The sequence below is a fragment of the Grammomys surdaster genome, unplaced genomic scaffold (genome assembly GCF_004785775.1).
Source record: "Grammomys surdaster isolate TR1022 unplaced genomic scaffold, NIH_TR_1.0 126013, whole genome shotgun sequence".
In the NCBI taxonomy this organism is placed as follows: domain Eukaryota; kingdom Metazoa; phylum Chordata; class Mammalia; order Rodentia; family Muridae; genus Grammomys; species Grammomys surdaster.
The window spans coordinates 4,075,856-4,099,023 of NW_021620828.1; the positions used below are offsets into that span (position 1 = coordinate 4,075,856).

Below are 23,168 nucleotides of genomic sequence, written 5' to 3' on the forward strand. Positions count from 1 at the left end.
TATGCTGTTTGGTATTATTTCCGTTTCTGTAGTGAACTTTGTTTTTCTAGTCCATGTGGATCACAATCAAAATATCCATAGGATCCTTCATTACACAAGTTCACTCACATCTGTATGATGGAGTGGTCAACGCTGCAAGTAACAAAGGGTTGTTTAAAATTCCTAATAGTTTCCTTAGTTTTTTCTTTCTCTGTGTGTCTCTCTGTCTCTTTGTCTCTGTCTCTCTGTCTCTCTCTCTCTCTGTTTTTTGAGACAAGGTTTTTCTGTGTAACAGCCCCTGGCTATCCGGCTATCCTAGAACTTGCTCCATAGACCAGGCTGGCCTCAAACTCACAGAGATCCATCTGCTTCTGCCTCCCGAGTGCTAGGATTAAAGGTGTGTGCTACAACCATCTGGCCAGATTCTCTAAATAGTGTGCACAATTGATTCCAGAAGGTTTGGGGCTTGTTGGTGTTTCTGTGGGACAGAGGACCATGCCAGGAAACTTGGTAAGATTGGGGGGTGGGGGGTCAGAGTCCCTGGCACCCAGGCATCCACCTGAGACAGTAGGTGGCTCCCTGCTCCCTGCCAGACTCCTGGCTTGGAATGCATGCCACACTTCCCACACAGGAAATGTGACCTATGGTCACATAGCCCAGAACAGAGTTCTCCATGCTAATGAGATATCTAGAGACCCTGAGTTTAGCCAATATGCGCCCCTTCACGGACATTCTTCCCTGCAAAAGGTGTTTAATCTCTGGTCCACCCTGAGGAGGTGGTATGCATCCATTTTCCACGATGAACAATCAAGAACCATTGAGAAGCATGGAGAAGCCCTTAGCCTACAGAGCCAGCTGCCTAAGCCTCCTGCAGAAACTCCCTCTGCGCTCCCCGACAACCTCTGCTAAGCTAAAGACTAAGAGCTAAGCTGGAGTTCCCCCCACCATAGCCCCTCAGGCCCACCCTGAGCTTCCTCCTCAGCCCAAGCGCCTCCTCTGGTCTCTGCTCTTCCTCAACACAACTTCCAGCAGCGTCTGGATGTCCGGGAGTCTGAGAACCCCCAGCCCCGGGCTCATCCTCAGCCTGCAGGCCCACTCAGTTCCCAACTCTGTGACCCAGTGGCATCTGGACGTCCAGCAGTTTTGGGAGTCGCCAGCCCCAGGCTCCCAATCGCAGGCCTGTGGACCCCTAACCCTTCGTTCCCGACTCCATGCTATTTCCAGCGGCTGGACACTCCCCCTCAACCCCCGCCCCGGGAGTCAGGGACACTCAGCTTCTGCCTCCCACATCCTCACATCCTAGGCTGCGTCTACCCGCCCCCCAGCGGTATTTCCCCCTGAGCCCAGCACTGGACAGCAGCGGTGGCACAGGGTAAATGCAGTCTAGCATGTCCACATTCTGCCTGCCTAAGCAGCTGGGCTAAACACAGAACCACAGCTGCTCCTGCTGCTGCTGCTGCTATTATTGTTTCATTTTTTTAAGGATTTGCATTTTTTTGAAACAATGCCTCACTGTAGTCTGATGTAATCACAAACTTAAAGCAATCCTCCTGCCTCAGCCTCCTAAGTGTATGAGAAACCTTGCCCAATAATTCTTTAAAATTTCTTTTTAAATTTTAAAATTTTTATTATATGTTGTTTAGCCTACATGTTTGTACACCACATGCCTGCCTGCTACCCTCAGTCCAGAAAAGGGCATTGAATACCCTGGGACTGGAGATAACAGGCAATTGTGAGGTCTCTATCATGTAGATGCTGGGAATTGAACCCAGGTCCTCTGAAAGAACAGTCAGTAATCTTAATCACTGTATTAGTGAGGCTTCTCTAGAGAACTTATAGAATAAGTTAGAGAGAAGAGAGAGAGCATTTACTAGGATGACTTACAGGCTGCCGCCCAGCTAATCCAACAATGGCTGCCTAGGAACGGAAAGTCCAAGAATCCAATAGTTCAGTCCACAAGGCTGGAGGTATCGGCTGGATTTTGGTATATGCTGGAATCCTGAAGAAGTAGGCTTGCTAGGGAAACGAAGTAAGTTTCCCTAAAGAAACTTCCCTCTTCAATATCCTTACATAGGTCTCCAGCAGAAGGCATGGCTCAGATCAGAAATGTTTCTTCCTGTCTCAGAGATCCAGATTAGGAATAGACCTTTCAATTGAGATAAAAGAGGTAGTGAGATTCCCGTGGCCAGGTGGACAGCCAATCTAGGCCTGAATTTTCATTTAAATAGTGTGATGGTTTGTGTATGCTTGGCTCAGGGAGTGGCATTCTTAGAAGGTGTGGCTTTGTCAGAATAGGCATGGTGCTGTGGGTGTGGACTTTGAAACCCTCATCCTAGCTGTCCAGAGGCTAGTATTCTGCTAGCAGCCTTCAGATGAAGATGTAGAACTCTCAGCTCCTCCTGCATCATGCCTGCCTGGATGCTGCCATGTTCCTTGATGATAATGGACTGAACCTTAACCTGTAAGCCAGCCCCAATTAAATGTTATCCTTTATAAGACTTGCTTTGGTCATGGTGTCTGCTCACAGTGGTGCAACCCTAACTAAGACAAATAGCTACAGTTCCACTGAGCGGTGGAGGTTCACACCTTTAATCCTAGCACTTGAGAGATTGAGGCATAGGCAGATCTCTGTAAATTCAAGGCCATCCTGGTTTACACAGTTAAGTTCCAGGTCAGCCAGAGCTACCCAGAGAAACCCTGTCTTGAAAAACAAAACACAAACAAACAAAAAGGAAGTGGACCTTCCCACTTCAAATAAAGTAACAATCTCTCACAGGTGGGCTCTATTTTTGGATTTTAGCTAATTCCAGATATAATCAAGTTGACAGCCAAGATTAGCTGTCACAACCAACTGAGCCATCATCTCTCTAGAGGTCAGCTTGGACTAAATAATGAATTCTAAACCAGCCTGGGCTATAGAGTGAGACCCTGTTTCAGGAAGAGAAACAACATGAATCTGGAGAGATGGCTCAGCAGCCAAGAGCACTTGTTGCTCTTGCAGAGAACCGGGGTTGAGTTCCTTGTATGGTGCCTTACAAACCTGTGAAACCTCAGTTCCAGGAAGGGGTTCCATACGCCCTCTTCTGGCTCTCTTAGGCACTGCAAGCACACGGTGCACAGACATGCACAACAGATTTATTTATTTATTTATTTATTTATTTATTTATTATGTTTTGTTTTGCTTTGTTTTTCAAGACAAGGTTTCTCTGTGTATCCCTTGTGGTCCTGGAGTTGGCTCTGTAGACCAGACTGGCCTTGAACTCAGAGATCCACCTGCCTCTGACTCCTGAATGCTGGGATTAAAGGTGTACAGCACCATTGCCTACCGCCTTTAAACATTTTAAAATTACATGTATTTGTTTATTGTGTACATGCAGACTGGAAAACATCTTCCAGGAGCCACCTCTCTTCTCTCCTTTTCTCTCCTCCCTCTCCTGTTGTCAGGCACACTGTCCTATGGCTGGAAGCCCCTTTATCCACTCACCAGTCCTGTTTTTGTTTCTAAAGAATTACCTATTTTCCTGTGATGTGTCTATGTCTGTGTGAGTGTATGTTCGTCTGTGTGGGGCTGGGCATACCCTCAGATGCCAGAAGAAAGCACCGTGGAGCTGGAGTTACAGAGATTTGTTACCCACTCAGCCCTGGTGCTGGGTTTGGATTTGCATTCTTGTCCTCATGTTTGATCAGCAGGTGGTCCTAACTGCTGAGCCACCTCTTCAGTGCCCCCCTGACTCCAGCATCCTTTGAGACAGGATTTAACCTACTTCAGGCAAGCTTTGCTCCCTAGGACACTAAGGGTGGCCTCTCACATGGATAAGATTGCCCTTGGAGTCCAAACCTCAACCTCTACCTTTTAAGTTCTGTGAATACAGCCTTGCCTTACCAGGCTCCTTGAACATATATGACTTTCTGGGGCCTTGTGGTAGCTGAGAACTAGAGAGACACAGAAACAAAATTAATCTTCCCTGACTCTGGAGCTGGACAAGCGACACTCCCCAGCCTCCACACAGGAAACTTGGCAAGACGACATGTCAACTCAGAAACCAAAATTTGAGATCTCTGTGGCCTGGTAAACATCCAACCCAGGGGGCTGAATTTTAATTTATTTGCATTGAAATCGCCACAGTTCTGCCAGGTGGTGGTGGTACATGCCTTTAATACTTGGGAGGCAGAAGAAGGCACATCTCTGTGAGTTCACAGCCCACCTGGTCTACACAGCAAGTTCCAGGACAGCCAAGGCTACACAGAGAAACCCTGCCTTGAAAAGCCAAAACAACCCAAAACCAAAACCCAAAACTCAAAAACCAACCAAACAAAAGCCACAGTTCTGCATGTCCAGGTTCAGTTGAACACAGTCTAGTCTATATTAGACTCTGACTCAATAAATAAATAAAAAATAATAATCACATATGTATGAGTGGTTGGTTATACTGGTTAGCAGCGTAGCCATGGACCGTCTAAAGGGCAATACCTGAAACTCACCATGATAGCTCAGAAGAGAATTCAGGATGGCAGGAAATATGACAAGAGGGGGGATATACTTGAAGGTTATTGAGGGGAGAGTGAGGGGTGGGTGTACACGCGCAGAACAGTGTTAACATACAAATCGCCAGTCTGTTCACAAAAAATGATAAATGTCTGAAAAGATAGTTACATTAGCCCTGGTGATTTCACTGTATCCGTAAATATGTACAATTTTTTGTGTCCATTTAAAATTTTTAAGAAATAAAAAGGGGGTAGGGGTGGGGATATCGCTTAGTTGGCAAGGTGCTCACTCTCTAGTGTGCTCCAAGTCCTGGTTTGATCTCCAGCACGCATAGCCAGGTTCCTGTCATTCTGGAAGTGGGGTGGAGGCAGCAGGGTCAATGATTCAAGGTCATCTTGTGTTACATTTAGGACTTCAAGGGCAGCCTTGGCTACACAGGGAAACCCTGTCTTGAAGTACAAAACAAGACAAAAGATGGCGTATGAGTGTTTTGCTTGCATATATTTTAATCCCAAAAATTCGAGGAGAAAGACCACTGACACAAATCATGGCCAAATTCATTAATTAAAGCAAGTAAATAATAATAATAATAATTATTATTATTATTATTATTATTTGGTTTTTTCGAGACAGGGTTTCTCTGTGTAGCCCTGGCTGTCCTGGAACTCACTCTGTAGACCAGGCTGGCCTCGAACTCAGAAATCTGCCTGCCTCTGCCTCCCAAGTGCTGGGATTAAAGGCATGCACCACCACCGCCCGGCACAAGTAAATAATTAAAGCAAACATTTTTATTGGTGTACACAGGCTTCTAGCCCCTAAGGCAGGATTCCAGAGGTCAGCATTGGATATGAAGAAGATAGGCTTTTATAGATCAAGGGTAGGGGTTTCCAAGTGGGGCATATGGGAGGCAAAATAGGCAAAGTTATAGCAGAATGCAAGCATAACAAGTTAGTCATAATGACCATCTGAAACACAACCATGGTTGCAAGGTGGTGTTACAAAGTAGTCCTAACAACAGGTACTTATAACAACCTTTTCAAACAAAGGTAGAGTTGTAAATTGGTTATAAAAGGTTTTTTTGAAACAAAGACATGGTTACTGTGTCCTGGGACAGGCAGTATAGAACCATTTGTAGTTAAGGTCACAAGTGGGACATGGCCTAATCCTTGAGAAACCTGTTTAATGACAAACAGGATGAGCCCAGTTTGTGTTTACTATAAGATAGCTTTCAAGCCTAAGATGGAGGCAGGCTGGTTCATCAATTTGCCTGTGTACTGAGTGTGTTCCTGGTGCCTGCTGAAGTCAGAAGAGGGTGTGATCCCTGGAACTGGAGATACAGATGGTTGTGAACTGTCATGTGAGTACTGGAGGTTAAACTCACATCCTCCAGAAGAGCCACAAGTGTTCTTAGCCTCTGAGACACACACACACACACACACACACACACACACACAATTTTTTTTTCTTTTACTAGTTGTTTTAGGGTTTTACTGATGTGAAGAGACACCATGACCAAGGCAACTCTTATAAAGGAAAACATTTAATTGGGACTGACTTACAGGTTCAGAGATTCAGTCCATTATCACCAAGGTGGGAACACGGCAACATCCAGGCAGGCATGGTGCAGGAGGAGCTGAGAGTCCTACATCTTCATCTGAAGGCTGGTAGTGGAAGACTCGATTTTAGACAGCTAGGATGAGGGTCTTAAAGCCCACAGACACAGTGACACACCTACTCCAACAATGCCACATTCCAAATAGTGACACTCCCTGGGCCAAGCACATACAAACCATCACACTAGAGTTTTCACACTTGAGAGAATTGCTCTGTAATATTGGGTGGTGTGGGGGTTACAAAGTTCCTAGGAACTTGTAATGTGCGCTGCTGGCCACAAGGTGGCGCCAAAACCACATCTTACTCTTGGGAGTCTTTTATTAGTTTGTCTGGCTGTGTAGACCAGATTGGCCTTAAAGGTTTCTGGCCTTGGCCACTGGAGTGCTGGAACTACAAGCATGTGCATTGTTGCTCCTCAAGACTGAGGCTTTTAAAAAAATTACAACAGCAAACATTAGATAAAGGGCAACCAGAAAGGGGCCATTCTGTCTGAAGGAACCAGTCTGGGGTCAAGGTGGCCTGCTGTGTCCCCAGTATTTTCTCTGTGGATCAAGATGTCTTTGCACCTTTAGGAAATTACATATAGGACAAAAGAATTGACAAGTGTCAACCTAATTGATTTTAGGGCACAGGGATCAGAAGATGGCTCAGTTCATAAAAGTATTTACCCACGAGAGCATGGAAATTCCTGTTTTGTTTGTTTTTTGAGTCAGAGTCTTGCTACATAGCTCTGGCTGTTCTAGAATTCATTATATAGATCAGGCTGGCCTGAAACTCGTGAAGACCTGTCCAGTCTGGTTTGAAGTTTGCAATCCAAACTTTGGGTGAAAAACAGACTAATCCCTGGTGATACCTGCCAGCCAGTTTTAGTCTTTGGTGTCACTGGCCACCCAGCCTAGCCTAACCTCGGGACAGAGACCTTTTCTTAGAAAATGAGAAGATCACCTAAGGACAACCCTTGAGGTTAACCTCGGGTCTCCACATGCATGTGTCCCTTCACACACATCCCATGAACATGAACATACAACCCAGCTACCTACAAATCAGGCTACTTGTCAGGAATATATCCTCAACTACATAGGTACAGGCTAGTCTAGGGCAACATGAAATTTTTGTCTTTAAAAAAAAAAATCAGAGGCTGAGCAGAGTGGGACATACCTCTGATCCCAGCACTCAAGGAGCAGTGTTGATGGATCTCTGAGTTCAAGACCAGCCTAGTCTATACAGTGAGTTCCAAGCCAGCTAGGACTAGCTGTATGCCATATAAATAAAGACCTTGTCTTTAAAACGGAAGAAATATTCATACAGGGCCTCAGTACATAGCCAAAGTTGGTCTCAAAAGCCTCCTCACTCAGAAGCCCAAGTCCTTGAATTGCAGGCACGTCACCGTGCTCAATGACCTTTTCAGAGTGTGACCCAGCATGTGTAAGGCCCTGGACTCCACCCCCAGCCTTGAAAGAGAAAAATATCACTAAGTGTTGAATAAAAGTGTTAACAAAAGAATTCAGATCTTAGCACTTGAGGCAGAGGCTGGACAGATGGCCCAGTGGTTAAGAGCACTTGCCATTCCTCCAGAGGACCAGGGTTCAATTCTTGGTGCTCACACAGTCGCTAATGACCACTTGTAACTCCAGTTAAAGTGTATTCACTGCCATTACCCTCTCTTTGGGCACCAGGCACGAATGTGCACAAAGATGTGCAGAAAGAAAAAAAACCCATACACAAAAAATTGCTGAGACCTGCCTCCATCCCATCAAACAAAACAAAACAAAAAAAACAAAAACAAAAAACTCCAAGGTCATAATACACCTTAATCACATAAAATTATGCAAAAGAAAAACATCAGGCTATTAGGAACCAAATTCTCAGCTGGGGCCTTTGACTTTTTCTGTCTTTATTGCTAACATGGAAGTAAAAGCTCAAAGTCTGTAGGTGCAAGCTTTCTCTCCAGGTGTCAGTATCAGGTGACACATGGTCCACTAAATGTGTAGAGAGCTTAGTTTCAGTGCTGGAGAGGCTCAGGTAGGAGGGAAATGAGTTCAAAGGCAGCCTGGGCTACACACACACACACACACACACACACACGTAGGAGGTCTGTTTTACTGTTAGATATTTCACTTGTTTTGATGTACCCGTCAACAGAAGTCAACAAAAGATCCAGGAGGCTGACCAGTGTAGGCGTCCAAGATGATGCAGGCTGGCTATCCAGGGCCCCTGGCACATTCTGCTCAGTTCCGTGATCCATGCAAAGCTCCAAGACCTTGAGTATGACACATCTACACTGTCTCCTAGACAGGTTTCTTAGTCTGTGGTGCCCGCCCTCACCCCAGACCTTATTCTGCTGCTACTTGGCTCAAAGAACACACAATAGGAGGAACCCCAAGGGATTGGATTCTGGGAAGGCAACATCTTTATATAAATTATCTTTATTTATATGGCATACAAAAGGTATAAATAGGATTCATGTAAAACCTGCACACTCAAGCTCCGAGTCCGTCAAATTCGAGTATACAGCTCTCTAAGCAGGACAGAAAGGTCAGACCCGGTGGCCCGTAGGCCCAACCCCTGTAAGTGGAGACCAGTGAGCAGCTTTCAGCTCAACAAAGGTGGCTTTGCCAGGGAAAGTGGATGGCAGAGGTGTGTCAGGTTTCGGAGCACATTTATGAACAAGGCACTTAACGGGAAGCATGCCTGAGGCAGAACAGTGACATCTGAAGGGACAGGCAAGACACTGGGTCAGCACAGGCCTGATCTTCCAGATCTCACGTCATCACGTCATCACGCAGCTGTGTGATGCTCAGCAGGGAGCAAGGGAAGGCAGGGAGGCAGGGACCTCCTCCACAGAGGTAAAACCATGGAGCAGTCGCCAGCGACCCTTCACCCATGCTGGGAAGCAGTTTGGGAGTAGGGGACCACTGAAGGTAGACCCAAAGTTTTTGAATTCTCAAGTTCAGGTGCATTGTAGGCTGGGGAGCTTGAGGAATTTGTCATGATTCGCTGGGAGATGTCCATGATCTCAAAACCTCAGTGTACCAAGCAGTGTCTGTCTGCACTGGTGTGGGACAGGCTTCGAGGCTGGAGGACAAAGCTGACAGGCAAGGCCTGTGGAGCGTCAGCAAGGCGGCCTTCTCACCAAGACTCTTGCTGTCTCTAACAAGACCCTAGATTAAGACACTGGAGAGTGAGGACCCCAGAGACCTGGCCACAGTCATGCTTCTGAGATGGCTGCCCACCAACCCGCTCTGAGGACAAGCAATAGGGAGGCTGGGACAGCAGAGCCTTTCAGACCCACAAACAAGTTAGTGTCACATGCCCCATGATGGCAGATGACACTTTACAGCCATCATCTCAGTGAGGCAAAAGCTACCAAGAGTGGATTCAGCAAGAATTCCTCTTAAGAGTCAGTCTGTTGCCAGGAATGGTAGTATACGCCTTTAATCCCAGCGCTTGGTAGGCAGAGGCAGGTGGATCTCTGAGGCCAGCCTGGTCTACAGAACAAGTTCCAGGACAGGCAGAGCTACACAGAGATCCATGGGAAAAATTAAAAAAATAAAAATAAGCTCAGTCTGTGGCTACTGAAAAGTAAACCATGCCCTCTCCCCACTCGTGTTCTGGAAGACGATCCAGCCTTGGAGGACAGGGACACGATCCAAGGCAGGCCTGCAAACCAGAGTCACAGGCCAGAGTAGGCCAATGCCCTCTTTGTAAATAAAGTTTTATTGGGACACAGCTACACTCTTTGTGCACCAACTAGTTATGGCTGTTTTTGTGCTAAAGAAGCTGACTGGAGTCAGTACAAGAGACACTATGAGATCGTTGGCTGAGAAAGTCTGCTGGCCCTGGGCTAAAGGCATCTGAGGAAACAGCCCCCTTTTGAAAGGGTCTTCAAAAAAGGAGGCCCAAGGATCTAATCATTAGAACCTGATTCTGTTGGAAGTGCCCGAGCACACGAAGGCTACACTCACCACAGAGAATCTGTGGTGCAGTCAGGAGACACCAGTGTGCCTGGGTGTCTACCTCCCTGTGCTTTAAACTATCTCTCACCCATGAGAAGCTGTAATCTTTGACCAGGTCTCTGAAGTTCAGAGAAGGCATGAACAAGTGTGTGGATGCACGTGTTCACGTGTGTATGTGTATGAATGTATAAACACACATACACACATTCACACACACACACACTCGATCATTCCCTAGAGGGGCAGAATGTTGCTCTTCTTGTGCTGGGGCAGGGGCAGGGGCAGAGGCAGGGGCAGCAGCTTTCTGCTCCTGAAGGCTCTGTGGTGAAGGAATCCCCTCCTTGCTGCTTCTCATTCACACGCCAGCTTGCTGTCAAAGCTGGATAGCCCAATGGCGAAGGCTTGGAGTGCGCACAGTGGGTAGTTATAGTCCAGTGTGAAGACGTCGTCAGCCACGCGCCCAAACTGCATGACTATGTAGTCAGCTGGAAACAGAAAGACATGAACCCGTTAGAGCCACAGTTCCCAGCCCGTGCGCCGAGAGTCCTCTGTGGGTTGAGCAACCCTTTCACAGGGCTCGCGTGTCAGATAAACCACATTACGATTCGAGACAGTAGCAAAATTACAGTTATGAAGCAGCAGTGAAAATAACCATATGGTTGGGGGTCACCACGATGCGAGGAACCGAGGACAGGATGGCAGCAGTGTTGGGGAAATTGAGACCCACACGGTATTGGAGGTTAATGTGGTCGTACTAGGAGGTGTGGGTTCTCTTTAAAATAGGCAATGGAGGGATGGGGGAAATGGCTCAGTGGTATAGCACCTGCCAGGGATGTGGTGGTGGAGATACTAAGTTCTAGCCCTAGCCTCACACACAAAGAAAGAAAGAAAGAAAGGAAGGAAGGAAGGAAGGAAGGAAGGAAGGAAGGAAGGAAGGAAGGAAGGAAGGAAGAAAGAAAGAAGGAAGAAAGCTTGTGTCTGGGTGTGGTGGTGCATACTTGCTATCTTAGCACTCAGGAGGCTGAGGCAGGAGGATCACAGCTCAACCCACTGGGACTACAAGGCGTGACCCTGTCTCAGAAAGGTAAAGCCATTCAATTTTCTATGTCTGTTCTGCTCCCTACAGACTGGGAAATTATTCCTGACTAGCATGGCGGGCAGGAAGAAAGCCTAGGGAACCTGGTGGGACCAGAGGACAGGCTGCAGTCAGTCACCCAGTCAGTCACCGGCTGGCTTTCATGAGGTCACTTGCACCTGGGTCCTAATGGCTTCACCCAACAAACAGTCCTTTGATGTACCACGGGAAGGCGCTCACCCTCCTGTCACGCCTCCTCTCACGCCATGACGCTCTTCCCAAGAGATCATTTTTCAATCACTCCCTCCTGGACGGCTTCCAGGCCACCATGAACACGGTCACTTCGGAGCCTGTGCAGGGTACATCTCCCAATCCCACCCAGCCCTTCCCTGCACTTACGGTCGTTCCCGTGGACTATCTGGAAGTTCTTCACTGATGCCTGGGTGACTCTGCCATGAAAGTTCAGGACGTAGGACTGGGTGTCATCGTTCCACACCGGGGCCTTGTTGTGCAGCTCGATCAAGTTCTCCATGGATTTGTTCTGCCATTTTGAAAGCAAGCTCTCATGTTCCTATGAGAGGGAAAACGACTTTGTCATTTACTCACAATCCTGAGAGTCAGGGAAAAGGCCCACTTCCTCACCTCAGAAAGGTTGAAACGACATCAGAGGACCAAAGGCAGACAGCAGCACAAGCTATGGGAGTCATTTTTTTTTTAATTTAATTTTATTTTTTACTTATTCACTTTACACCCCACTCACGACTCCTAGTCACCATGGAATTCCTTTTTAAGGCCTTTTTTTTTAATTACTGATTTTTGTTTTAATTTGAAGTTATAGGTAATTGTGAGCCACCACGTGGGAACTGGACCTGGGAATTAAACTTGACCTCTGGGAGAGGAACCAGTGCCCTTAACCACTGAGCCATCTCTCTAGACCCAGCCTTGAGATTCTGATGTTCTAGCATTTCTTAAATCAACATCCTATTCTGGGGACCGGGAGCAGCGGCTTTCCTGATGAATGGTAAGAGAAGCAGTCCAGCCTGCTTTGTCCCTTCCGTTTCCAGAAAGCAGTGTCTTAAATTGGTCTCTGCTGCACTGTATGACTGCATTAAAGGTGTATTACTGTGTTTTAGAGACCTTTGATGGTGGAATATAATTTCTCTTCTGTCTTTGAGACCTGGTTTTATTGGGAATATGTTTTTACTTACGTTTCGTGGTCGGAACGGGATGCGTTCATGATTCATATTCATCCCTGGAATGATCACAGACATTTTCCTAGGGCCTTTGAAACCGAGAACGTTTGTTTCCTGAAAGACAGTAAAGTCAGGCAGAATTTGGAAACAGAAGAGAAAAAGAAACTGTTCTACTTTACAGGCAATTTCTTCTGGCACAGAAAATGCTGCCTGCACCAAGAGCACCAAAACCAGTTCCGTTTCCAGAGACCAAGAACTGGACACAGGAAGCCAGGCGTGGTGGCACAGACCTGCGCACATGTGTCTTAGCATGTGGGAGGCTGACATGAGAAGACTGCTTAAGGCCAGGAGTTTTGGGCTAGCCTAGGCAAAATAGTGAGCCCTGGTCACGGGAGGAAGGAAAAAAGGAAAGAAAAGAAAGCCAGTCGTGGTGGTACACACCTTTAATCCCAGAATTCAGCAGGTTGAAGCAGGAAGGTTGAGAGTTTGAGGCCAGCCTGGAATATGCAGGAAGGCTAGGGCAGACAAGGAGACCCTGTCTAGAAAGAAAAAAAAAAAAAACAACAACGAAAAAAAAAAAGGAAGAAGAAAGAGAGAAAGAAAGAAGGAGGAGCAGAGGGAAGGAGGGAAAGATTAAATGCAAAGAGATGGCTTTAGTCTTAATTTATGTTTTATTGTATTGTAGCCTCTGACCAAAGTGTAAGCATCAGGGAAGGGAGGCTAATGCAGAGCTGAGCATAGCTGAACCTGGTGATCTAAATCCACCTGAAATGATGCCAGCCCCTAGAAGGGGGTCAAGGAAACAAGGGAGGAGGAGTGAGAGGAGCCGGCTTGGGGCCTGGCGGGCATGCAGGAGGGCACAGTGGGGAGCACCAGGGGAGGCAAGAGGAGCACTTACATAGCAAATGGCAGCCAGCTCCTGTCGAGTGTGGGCCTTCTCCACCAGACCCTGGGCCTTGACAGGGTTGACACCATGGTCATACACTGTGAACTTGGTCCCCATGAGATTGGATCTAGTATCGGGAGAGAAAGCTGCCATGATGATCCACAGTCTTCCCTTCGAGGACAGAAGTAGTAGGGAGACCTGTCTGCCTGCTCGCCGATGCCAGCACGGACACCATTTGATATTTTCTTCTTAAAGATTTTTATTTTAAAGAATTTAATATGAATAAATAATTTTATTAGTGATTTATTAACAATAAATAATTTAATAAGATAAATTACATTATTCTTTTAGTTTTCGAGACAAGTTCTCTCTGCATATCCCTGGCTGGCCGGGAACTCATGCTCCATGTGCTTCCAAGCTCTGGGTCAAAGGTGTGCACCACTATGCCTCAAGAGTTTCTTGTAACATTTTGCCTTTTGGTATTTCAAGAGAGGGTTTCTCTGTATAGCCCTGGCTGTCCTGGAACTCACTCTGTAGACCAGGCTGGCCTTAAACTGAGATCCACCTGCCTCTGCCTCCCAAGGACTGGGATTAAAGGTGTATACTACCACCACCCTGCTTATTTTTTTTCTTTTTAAGATTAACACAGCTATGTATTTGAATCATGAAAAAAAAATAGCAAAAGCTAGAGATGTTGTTCAGTGGTAGAGCAGCTGCATACCAAGTGTAAGGCCTCAGGTTTAATCCCTAGTAACAAAGAAGGGTACGAGCTGACCAGACTGGAGGCAGGGTGTTGGAAGGGGGGCTGGGGTGGGGGAGGAAGGATACAACAGTCATTACTCTGAAATCACAGAACTACAGAAGGACCAGACCAGTGATCTGAGGCTCTGTCACCTGAGTTTGCCGATGTAACTTTCTCCTTCACGAGACAAGTCTGTTGGGTCCGTGGAGACCAGGTAGTTTGATGTTTTGCTCTTTTTCCGCTTCCTACCAGCTAGAAGAAATATCTGAGGAAAGAAAAAGGCCAGTCGAACAGAAGTCCAGTGAGTCCACAGTCTTTATCAGTACCCTATCACATGCAAAGAAATCGATCTTGGGGCCCAGCATGGTGAACCTATAATCCAGGCACTGAGGAGGCAGAGGCAAGAGGATCTCTGTGAATTTGAAATTCTACAGAGTGAATTCCAGGACAGCCAGGGCTCCACAAAGAGACACTGTCCCAAAAAACAAGGACAAAACAAAAAAAACTCAACCAAACAAAAAAACCAACCAACTAACCAAACAACCAACCAACCAAACAAACAAACCAAAAAGCCCCATAAAAATAAGTAAATATACAAATGAAAGCCAGCACTCAGTGAGGCAGCTCAGTGGTAGGTCAGTGGTGGTCAGCTCAGTGGTGGTCAGCTCAGTGGCAGGTAAGCTCAGTGGTAGGTAAGCTCCACCAGGGCAGGAGGCTGAGCCCCACCCTAACACAGGGAAACACTTCTACACTTGAAGGTGGGCAGTGGTGAGGGACTGGAGAGCCTGCCCTTGCCTATGATGACACTAAGCACAGGACTTCTGGGCACACGACCCACTGTCAGGTGCTGTGTGGTCTAACCAGAGGGACTTCCTGGACATAATCAACTCTGCAACAGCCTTGTCCTCTCGGGAGCAGCTCGGGCTCAGGATGTGGCTTGATGGAGCGGTACCTGCCGAGCACGCGTGACGTTTTATTCCTAACGCTGGAAGGACACGGCCTAGGACAGACCCCGTACCTTGCGGTTCTCCTCCTTCTCCAGGTGCATATAGTAGGTGGGGAAGAGGCCACGGTCCATGCCTTTCTTATCCCTGGTTACTCTACACTTCACCGTGACACCCCGAGGGGCAGGACTATACGCAAAGTCCTCTAAATCCTCCACTTCTCCGAGCTGGGCATCACCCTGCTGGGCTGTCACACCGGAAGCTCCGGTCTCCTGAAAACAGAGTTCAATGTGAGCAACCAGAATTGGGCAAAACCGTCACCCCTGCAACAGACACTTCGTGGACAAAACCCTCTGGCTCTCCCAACCTTGTCTCCAGTCCTCTGGCAAGGGGCGACCTGACGGGACAAACAGGGAATCAGGATCCCTGAGGTAAGGTGTCTGGGGACAGTCCCACTAGCTGCTGCTTCAGCACAACATACCGAGGCTGCTTTCTGGCTGGCTGCAGCACTCTCCTTCTCTGAACGAGCTGATGGGGAGCTGGGGTTGTCCCCATCTTCCTCTTCGTCAGGCTCCTCGTCGTAGTTCACACTACTCAAGATGCCTGGCAAGAAGCGAGACACTGTCAGCAGCTGCCAACTGTGACTGGAAACGATCATATTAGAAATAAAGAATATGGAGGGACCCCAGGTAAGACCCCACCCTATGCCTGCCAACTCCCCTTAAAGCACACTGAACTGCTGTAAACTGTACCCTACCACCTGGGCCCCACGTTCTGTCCTATGACTTCAGTAGAAGACCTCTGCTTTCCCAGAGCCCATGCAGGTTCTAGGGACTGGAGAGACAACTTTGGTACCCAAAACCCCAGAAGTCAAACAGACCACAAAATACCCCGCCAGAGACAACCTACCGAACCTGAAGTCTTGTGTGGTCATCAGAAGCCCAGGCCACTCAGGCCAGAAGACCAGAAAGGAAACAGAAACCAAGGGGAAAAACAACCAAAAAAATACCCATCTAACAAAGGTAAACTCAGAAATTAGCATCTAAACCTACAATAACGGCAAACCCAGACAACTAGGGGTGAGTGTCAGAACACTGTCAGAAACAGCCAGGGTACCACTTATGACAGCCATCCTATTACAGCAAGCCCTGGATATCCCAATATAGTTGATGAAACACAAGGAAATGACCTGAATTCCAATCTTATGAAGATGATACAGGCCGTTAAAGAGGAAGTGACTAAATCTCTTTATAAAATATAGGAAAATATAATCAAACAGGTAAAGAAAATGAATAAAACTGTTCATGACCTGAAAATGGAAACAGAATAGCAGAATAAGACACACACACACACACACACACACACACACTGAGGCAACGCTGGAGATAAAAAACCTAAGTAAGCAAACAGGAATTACAAACACAAGCATCACCAGTGGAATATAAGAGAATCTCAGGTGTAGAAGATATGTGATAGACGAAATCGATATGTCAGTCAAAGAAAATGTTAAATCAGGCTGGAGAGATGGCTCACCGGTTAAGAGCACTGATTGTTCTTCCAGAGGTCATGAGTTCAAATCCCAGCAACCACATGGTCGCTGACAATCATCCGTAATGAGATCTGATGCCCTCTTATGGGGTATCTGAAGACAGTGTACTTATATATAATAATAATTAAAAAAAAAAAACCTTTGGGCCGGAGCAAGCAAGGCTGGGGCAAGAGGGAGGGGCGGGGGAGATGCCTAACCCAGGAAACCTGGGATACCATGAAAAGACCAAACCTAAGAATAATAGAAAGAGAAGAAAAGGGCTGGAGAGATGGCTCAGCGGTTAAGAGCACTGACTGCTCTTCCAGAGGTCCTGAGTTCAAATCCCAGCAACCACATGGTGGCTCACAACCATCCGTAATGAGATCTGATGCCCTCTTCTGGTGTGTCTGAAGCCAGCTACAGTGTACTCATCAATAAAAAATAAATAAAAAAAAAAAAAAAAAAAGAAAGAGAAGAAAAGGAGTTCCAGCTCTAAGGCCCAGAAAATATTCTCAACAAAATCATAGAAGAAAACTTTCCTAACATAAAGAAAGAGATGCCTATGAACATACAAGAAGCTTATAGCACAGCAAATAGATTGGACAAGAAAAGAAAATCCCCACACCACATAATAACCAAAACACTAAATGTACAGAACAAAGAATATTAAAAGCTACAAGGGAAAAAGGCCAAATAATATATAAATGCTGAGCTATTAGAATTATACAAGACTTTTTGTTTGTTTGTTTGTTTGTTTTGTTTTTTGAGACAAGGTTTCTCTGTGTAGCCCTGGCTGTCCTGGAACTCACTCTGTAGATCAGGCTGTCCTCAAACTCAGAAATCCTTCTGCCTCTGCCTCCCAAGTGCTGGGATTAAAGGCATGCACCACCATTGCCCAGCTATACAAGACTTCTCAACAGAGACTCTAAAAGCCAGAAGGGCCTGGGCAGATGTCTTGCTGACTATAAGAGACCACAGATGTCAACCTAGCCTACTATATGCAACAAAACTTCAATTACTATAGGTGGAGAAAACAAGATAAAACAAAACAACATGACAAAACAAAATTTAAACAATGCCTATCCATAAATCAGTTCTACAGAACATACTAGAAGGAAAACTCCAACCCAAGGTTAACTAGATCCAAGAAAACATAAAATAATTTTACATCAGCAAAAACAGATGAAGGGAAGCAACACACACACACACACACACACACACACACACACAACCACCACCACCATCAAAATGACAGGAATTAACAATCACAGGTCATTAATATATCTCAATATCAATGAACTCAATTCCCCAGTGAAAAGACACAAGCTAACAGAATGGACTCGAAAACAAGATCCATCCTTCTGCTGCATAAACACAACTCAACATCAAAGACAGACACTCCCATGAGCAAAGAGCTAGAAAAAGATTTTCCAAGCAAAAAGGTTCAGAAGCTAGCTGGTGTAGCCTGTTGAGGGTAGTCTTAAACGCTATCACCTTTTCTTGGATGGTTGTGCTACCAACTCCTTCTGGCTTCCCTTTTGCTTTACCCACCTTTAGCTCCCACCCAAGACCCTTGGATAAAAGACACACACACAGTTTCTTACTTTACAACTTGCCTTCTAGGCACAACTGCTGGGTGCAGATATCTCCCAGCTGGAAAAGTGTGCCTTTACCAATTTATTATCCCCGTCTCTCCACCTCCCCTAATCTTAGTGGCTAGTCCCACCTAACTCCTGCCAAACACCCTTGGGCACCTGCCTGTTGTGGAGGCCGCAGGCCCTAGCTCCCTCCAAGGCCTTACATTGTTGTTTCGTTCTTCTTCCAACAAAGCATGGCTGAAAAGCCCCTCTCCTTCTCTGTGTCTGTCTTTTCCCTCCTGGGATTTGGAAGTCCTGCTTGAACCTTCAGCCCAGCAATTGGCCCTTGGCTTTCTTTATTGACAAATCAAGAACCAATTGGGGAACATTAGCATCAGAACCTCCCCTTACAGTAGCCATTATAATAATTAACAAAATAGGCCTTAATTAATTCATCAAAAGAGATGGGGAAAGACATTTCATACCCATCAAAGGAATAAATCCACCAAGATGATGTCTCAGTTCTGAATATCTATGCCCCAAATGTAGGGGAACCCACATTGGTTAAAGAAACTTTACAAAAGCTCAACGCACACATCGAACCTCACACATTAATAGTGGGAGACATCAACATCCAAGGTCATCCAGACGGAAACTAAACAGAGAAATAACGAAACTAACAGATACTATGAATCAAACAGACCTGACAGATACCTACAGAAGATTTTACCCAAACACAAAACATACCTTCTTCTCAGCACCTCATAGTACTGTCTCCAAAACTGACCATATAGTCAGTCACAAAGCAAGCCAGATAGAAGAAAACTGAAATAACCACCTGTATCTTATCAGACCACCATGGAGCAAAGGTAGACTTCACAAACAACAAAAGCTTACAAACTCATGGAAACTGAACAACTTTCTTTCTTTCTTTCTTTCTTTCTTTCTTTCTTTCTTTCTTTCTTTTCTTTTCTTTTCTTTTCTTTTTTTTTTTTTTTTTTTGGTTTTTCGAGACAAAGAGTTTCTCTGTGTAGCCCTGGCTGTCCTGGAACTCACTCTGTAGACCAGGCTGGCCTCGAACTCAGAAATCCGCCTGCCTCTGCCTGCCAAGTGCTGGGATTAAAGGCATGCACCACCACTGCCCTGAACAACTCTCTACTCAATGACTAGGTCAAGGAAAAAGAAAGAAAGAAATGAAAGACTTTCTAGATTTCAATGAAAATGAAGCCACAACATACCCAAACTAATGGGACATAATGAAAGCAGTGCTAAGAGGAAAGTTCATAGCACTAAGTGCCTTAGAAAAGGAACTAATGAGATCACATACGAGTGACTTAACAGCACACCTGAAAGCTCCAGAACAAGCAACAGAGACACCCAAGAAGGGTAGACATAGGAAATAAACAAACTCAGGGCTGAAATCAATAAATTGAAACAAAGAAAACAAATAATCAATGAAACAAAGAACTGGTTCTTTGCAAAAATCAGTAAGAAAGACAAACCCATAGTCAAACTAACTAAAGGGCAGAGAAAGAGAGAATGTTCACATTAACAAAATCAGAAATGAAAAAGGGGACATAACAATAGACACCCTAGAAATTCAAAAAATCATTAGGTCTTACTTCAAAACCCTGTACTCCATAAAATTGGAAAATCTAAAAGAAATGGACAATTTTCTTGAAAGATACCATTTACCAAAGTTAAGTCAAGACCAGATAAATAATCCACACAGCACAGATGTATAACCCCTAAGGAAACAGAAACAATCATTAAAAGTTTCCCAGGTAAAAAGAGCACAGGGTCAGATGGTTTTAGCAGAAACTCTACTAGACTTTCAAAGACGTGCTAATATTAATATTCCTCAAAATAGAAACAGAGGAACATTGCTAAATTCACTTTGTGGGGCTAGAGTCACTCTGATAGTAACCCTGATACCTAAGTCACACAAAGACTCAAAAAGAAAGAAAACAACAGACCAAGTTTTCTTATGAGCATCGATGCAAAAATACTCAATAAAATATTCTCAAACCAAATCCAAGAACATATCAAAAACATCACCCACCATGATCAAGTAGGTTTCATTCCAGAGATGCAGGGATGGATGAAACTCCTCATGATAAAAAGCCTTAGAGAGATCAGGGATAAAAAGTACATTCATAACATAATTAAAGCAATATACAGCAATCCAATAGCCAAAATCAAATTAAATGGAGAGAATCTCAAAGCAATTCCACTAAAATCAAGAATAAAAAAAGGCTGTCTACTCTCTCCATAGCTATTCAATATAATACTTGAAGTTTTACCTAAAGCAATAAGACAACTTAAAGGAGATCAAGGGGATAGATTGGAAAGGAAAAAGTCCAAGTATCGCAATTTGCAGATGATATGACAGTATACATAAGTGACCAAAAAAATTCTACCAGAGAACTCCTATAGCTAATAAACAGCTTCAGAAAAGTGGCCAGCTAGATGTAAAATAATTAATTAATTTAATTAATTATGTAGTCCTCCTATATAGAAATGATAAACGGGCTGAGAAAGAAATTAGGGAAACAATACCCTTCACAATAGTTGCAAATAATGGAAAATATTTTAGTGTAATCCTAACCAACTAAATGAAAGACCTATATGACAAGAACTTCAAGAACAAAGAAACTGAAGAAGATATCAGAAGCTGGAAAGATCGCCCATGCTTGTGGATTGGTAGGATTAACACAGTAAAAATGGCCATCTTACCAAAAGCAATCTACACACAGATTCAATGCAATCCCCACCAAAATTCCAACATCATTCTTTACAGACCTTGAAAGAGAAATTCCCAACTTCATATGGAAAAACAAAAAACCCAGGCTATCTAAAACAATCCTGAACAATAAAAGAACTTCTGAAGGTATCCCCATCCTGATTTCAAGCTGTACCTCAAAGCCATAGTAATGAAACACAGATATTGGCATAAAAACAGACAGGCTGATCAATGGAATCGAATCAAAGACCCAGAAGTAAATCCACACACCTATGGACACTTGATTTTTGACAAAGAAGCCAAAACAATACAGTGGAAAAATGAAAGCATCTTCAATGAATGGTGCTGGGCTAACTGGATGACTACATGTAAGAACTCATGTCCACCATATCTATCACCCTGCACAAAACTCAAGTCAAAATAAAACCAGATATACTAGACCTGAGAGAAGAGAAAGTGGGGAAGAGTCATGAACACATTGGCACAGGAGCCAACTCCCTGAACCGAAAACCAATAGCTTAGGCACTAAGATCAACAATTAATAAATAGGACCTCATGAAACTGAAAAGCTTCTGTAAGGTAAAAGACACTGTCAAAAGAACAAAATGGCAGCCTACAGAGTGGGAAAAGATCTTTACCCACTCTATCTGACAGAAGGTTACTATCTAAGATATATAAAGACCTCAAGAAACTAGACATCAACAAACCATATAACCCAATTTAAAAATGGGGTACATAGCTGGGCTTGGTGGTACAGACCTTTAATCCCAGCACTCAGAAGACAGAGCAGGCAGATCTCTATGAGTTTGAGGCCAGAACAGCCAGGGCTCTGGTACACAGAGAAACTCAACAACCCCCTCCAAACAAAACAAAACAAAACAAAACACAACAAAACAAAAGGGTGGTGGTGGTCATGTACAGATCTAAACAAAGAATTCTGAACAGAGAAATGTCTAATGGCCGAGGAACACTTAAAGAAATGTTCAACATCCTTAGCCATCAGGGAAATGCAAATCAAAATGACTCTGAGATTCCATCTTAACACTGCCAGAATAGTTAAGATCAAAAACTCAAGTGACAGCTCATGCTGGGTAGGATGTGGAGCAGGGGGAACATCCCTCCATTGCTGGTGGGAGTGCAAACTTATACAGTCACTTTGGAAAACAATTTGGCAGTTTCTCAGAAAACTGAGAATAGTTCTACCTCAAGACACAGCTATACCCAAAAGATTCTCTACCATCACAAGGACACTTGCTCAACTATGTTCATAGCAGCTTTATTCTTAATAGCTAGAAACTGGAAACAACCCAGATGTCCCTCAACCAAAGAATAGATAAAGAAAATGTGGCATATCTACACAATGGAACACTACTCAGCTATGAAAAACAAGGACATCATGAAATTTGCAGACAAATGGATGGAATAAGAAAAAAATCATCCTGAGTGAGGTAACCCAGACCCAGAAAGACAAACACGGTGTGTATTCACTATAAGTGGGTATTAGTCATAGAGAATAACTATGATACAATCCCCAGACACAAAGAAGCTAAGTGACCAGGAGGACTCGAGGGGGAATCTCACTGAGAAGAGGAGGTAAAACAGACATCGTGGGGAGAGGATCTGATGGGGTGGGGGTGGGGATGGGAACAAGAGGGATCAGGTGGAGAGAGGACAGAGGGAGAGAGGACTGGGAGAAACAACTGGAACAGGGAGGGAGGGTGGGGAGGAGCATCTCTAGAATGAGCTAGAAACTTAGTACAGTGGAAACTCCCAGGAATCTATGAGGGTGACCCTAGCTAGGACTAGCAATGGGGGATATGGTGTCTGAAGTGGCCATCTCCTGTAACCAGGCAAAACTTCCAATGGAGAGATTGGGACACCAAGCCAACCACAAATCCTTCCACCTACAATTATATTCCTATAATATGTGTAGGGTAAAGATGGAGCAGAAACTGAGGGAATGGACAATGACTGGTCCAGCCTGAGACCCAGGCCATGAGAGGGAGCCCACCCGACACTGTTAATGATACTCTGCTATACCTGCAGACAGGAGCCTAGCATAACCATCACCAGAGAGGTTGCGCCCAGCAACTGATGGAAAGAGATTCGGACACCCACAGCCAAACATTAAGCGGAGCTTGGGGAATCCTGGGTAAGACAGGGAGGAAGAATGAAAGAAGCCACAGGAATCAGGGACACTAAGAAAATCCACAGAATCAACTAGACGGGGCCCAGAGGGACTCACAGAGACTAACCCAAGAGCATGTGTGGGACAGACCTAGCCCTCCGTACACACAGTACAGCTGGTCCTCATGTGGGACCCCTAACAGAGGGAGCAGGGGCTGTCTCTGATGCTGCTGTCTGCCTATGGGACCCTTTCCCTATAGGGCTACCCCAATGGGAGAAGATGGGCCTAGTCTTAATGATATGCCAAGGCTGGGTGAT

The 23,168-nt window shown here is 45.1% G+C and overlaps 1 protein-coding gene across 1 annotated transcript in view; it reads right to left on the reverse strand.

The window, feature by feature from the left end:
• Nucleotides 1-8,487: 8,487 nt before the first annotated feature.
• The window catches only part of Tulp3 (TUB like protein 3), a 40,540-nt gene continuing 25,859 nt past the window's right edge, over nt 8,488-23,168 (reverse strand). The window contains exons 5-11 of the mRNA XM_028754466.1: nt 15,357-15,478; nt 14,950-15,147; nt 14,084-14,196; nt 13,202-13,316; nt 12,319-12,417; nt 11,510-11,681; nt 8,488-10,520 (exon numbers count right to left, since the gene is read on the reverse strand). Of these exons, the coding sequence (XP_028610299.1) occupies nt 10,387-10,520; nt 11,510-11,681; nt 12,319-12,417; nt 13,202-13,316; nt 14,084-14,196; nt 14,950-15,147; nt 15,357-15,478 (953 nt within the window). The 3' untranslated portion in view covers nt 8,488-10,386. The remainder of the gene's footprint in view (nt 10,521-11,509; nt 11,682-12,318; nt 12,418-13,201; nt 13,317-14,083; nt 14,197-14,949; nt 15,148-15,356; nt 15,479-23,168) is intronic.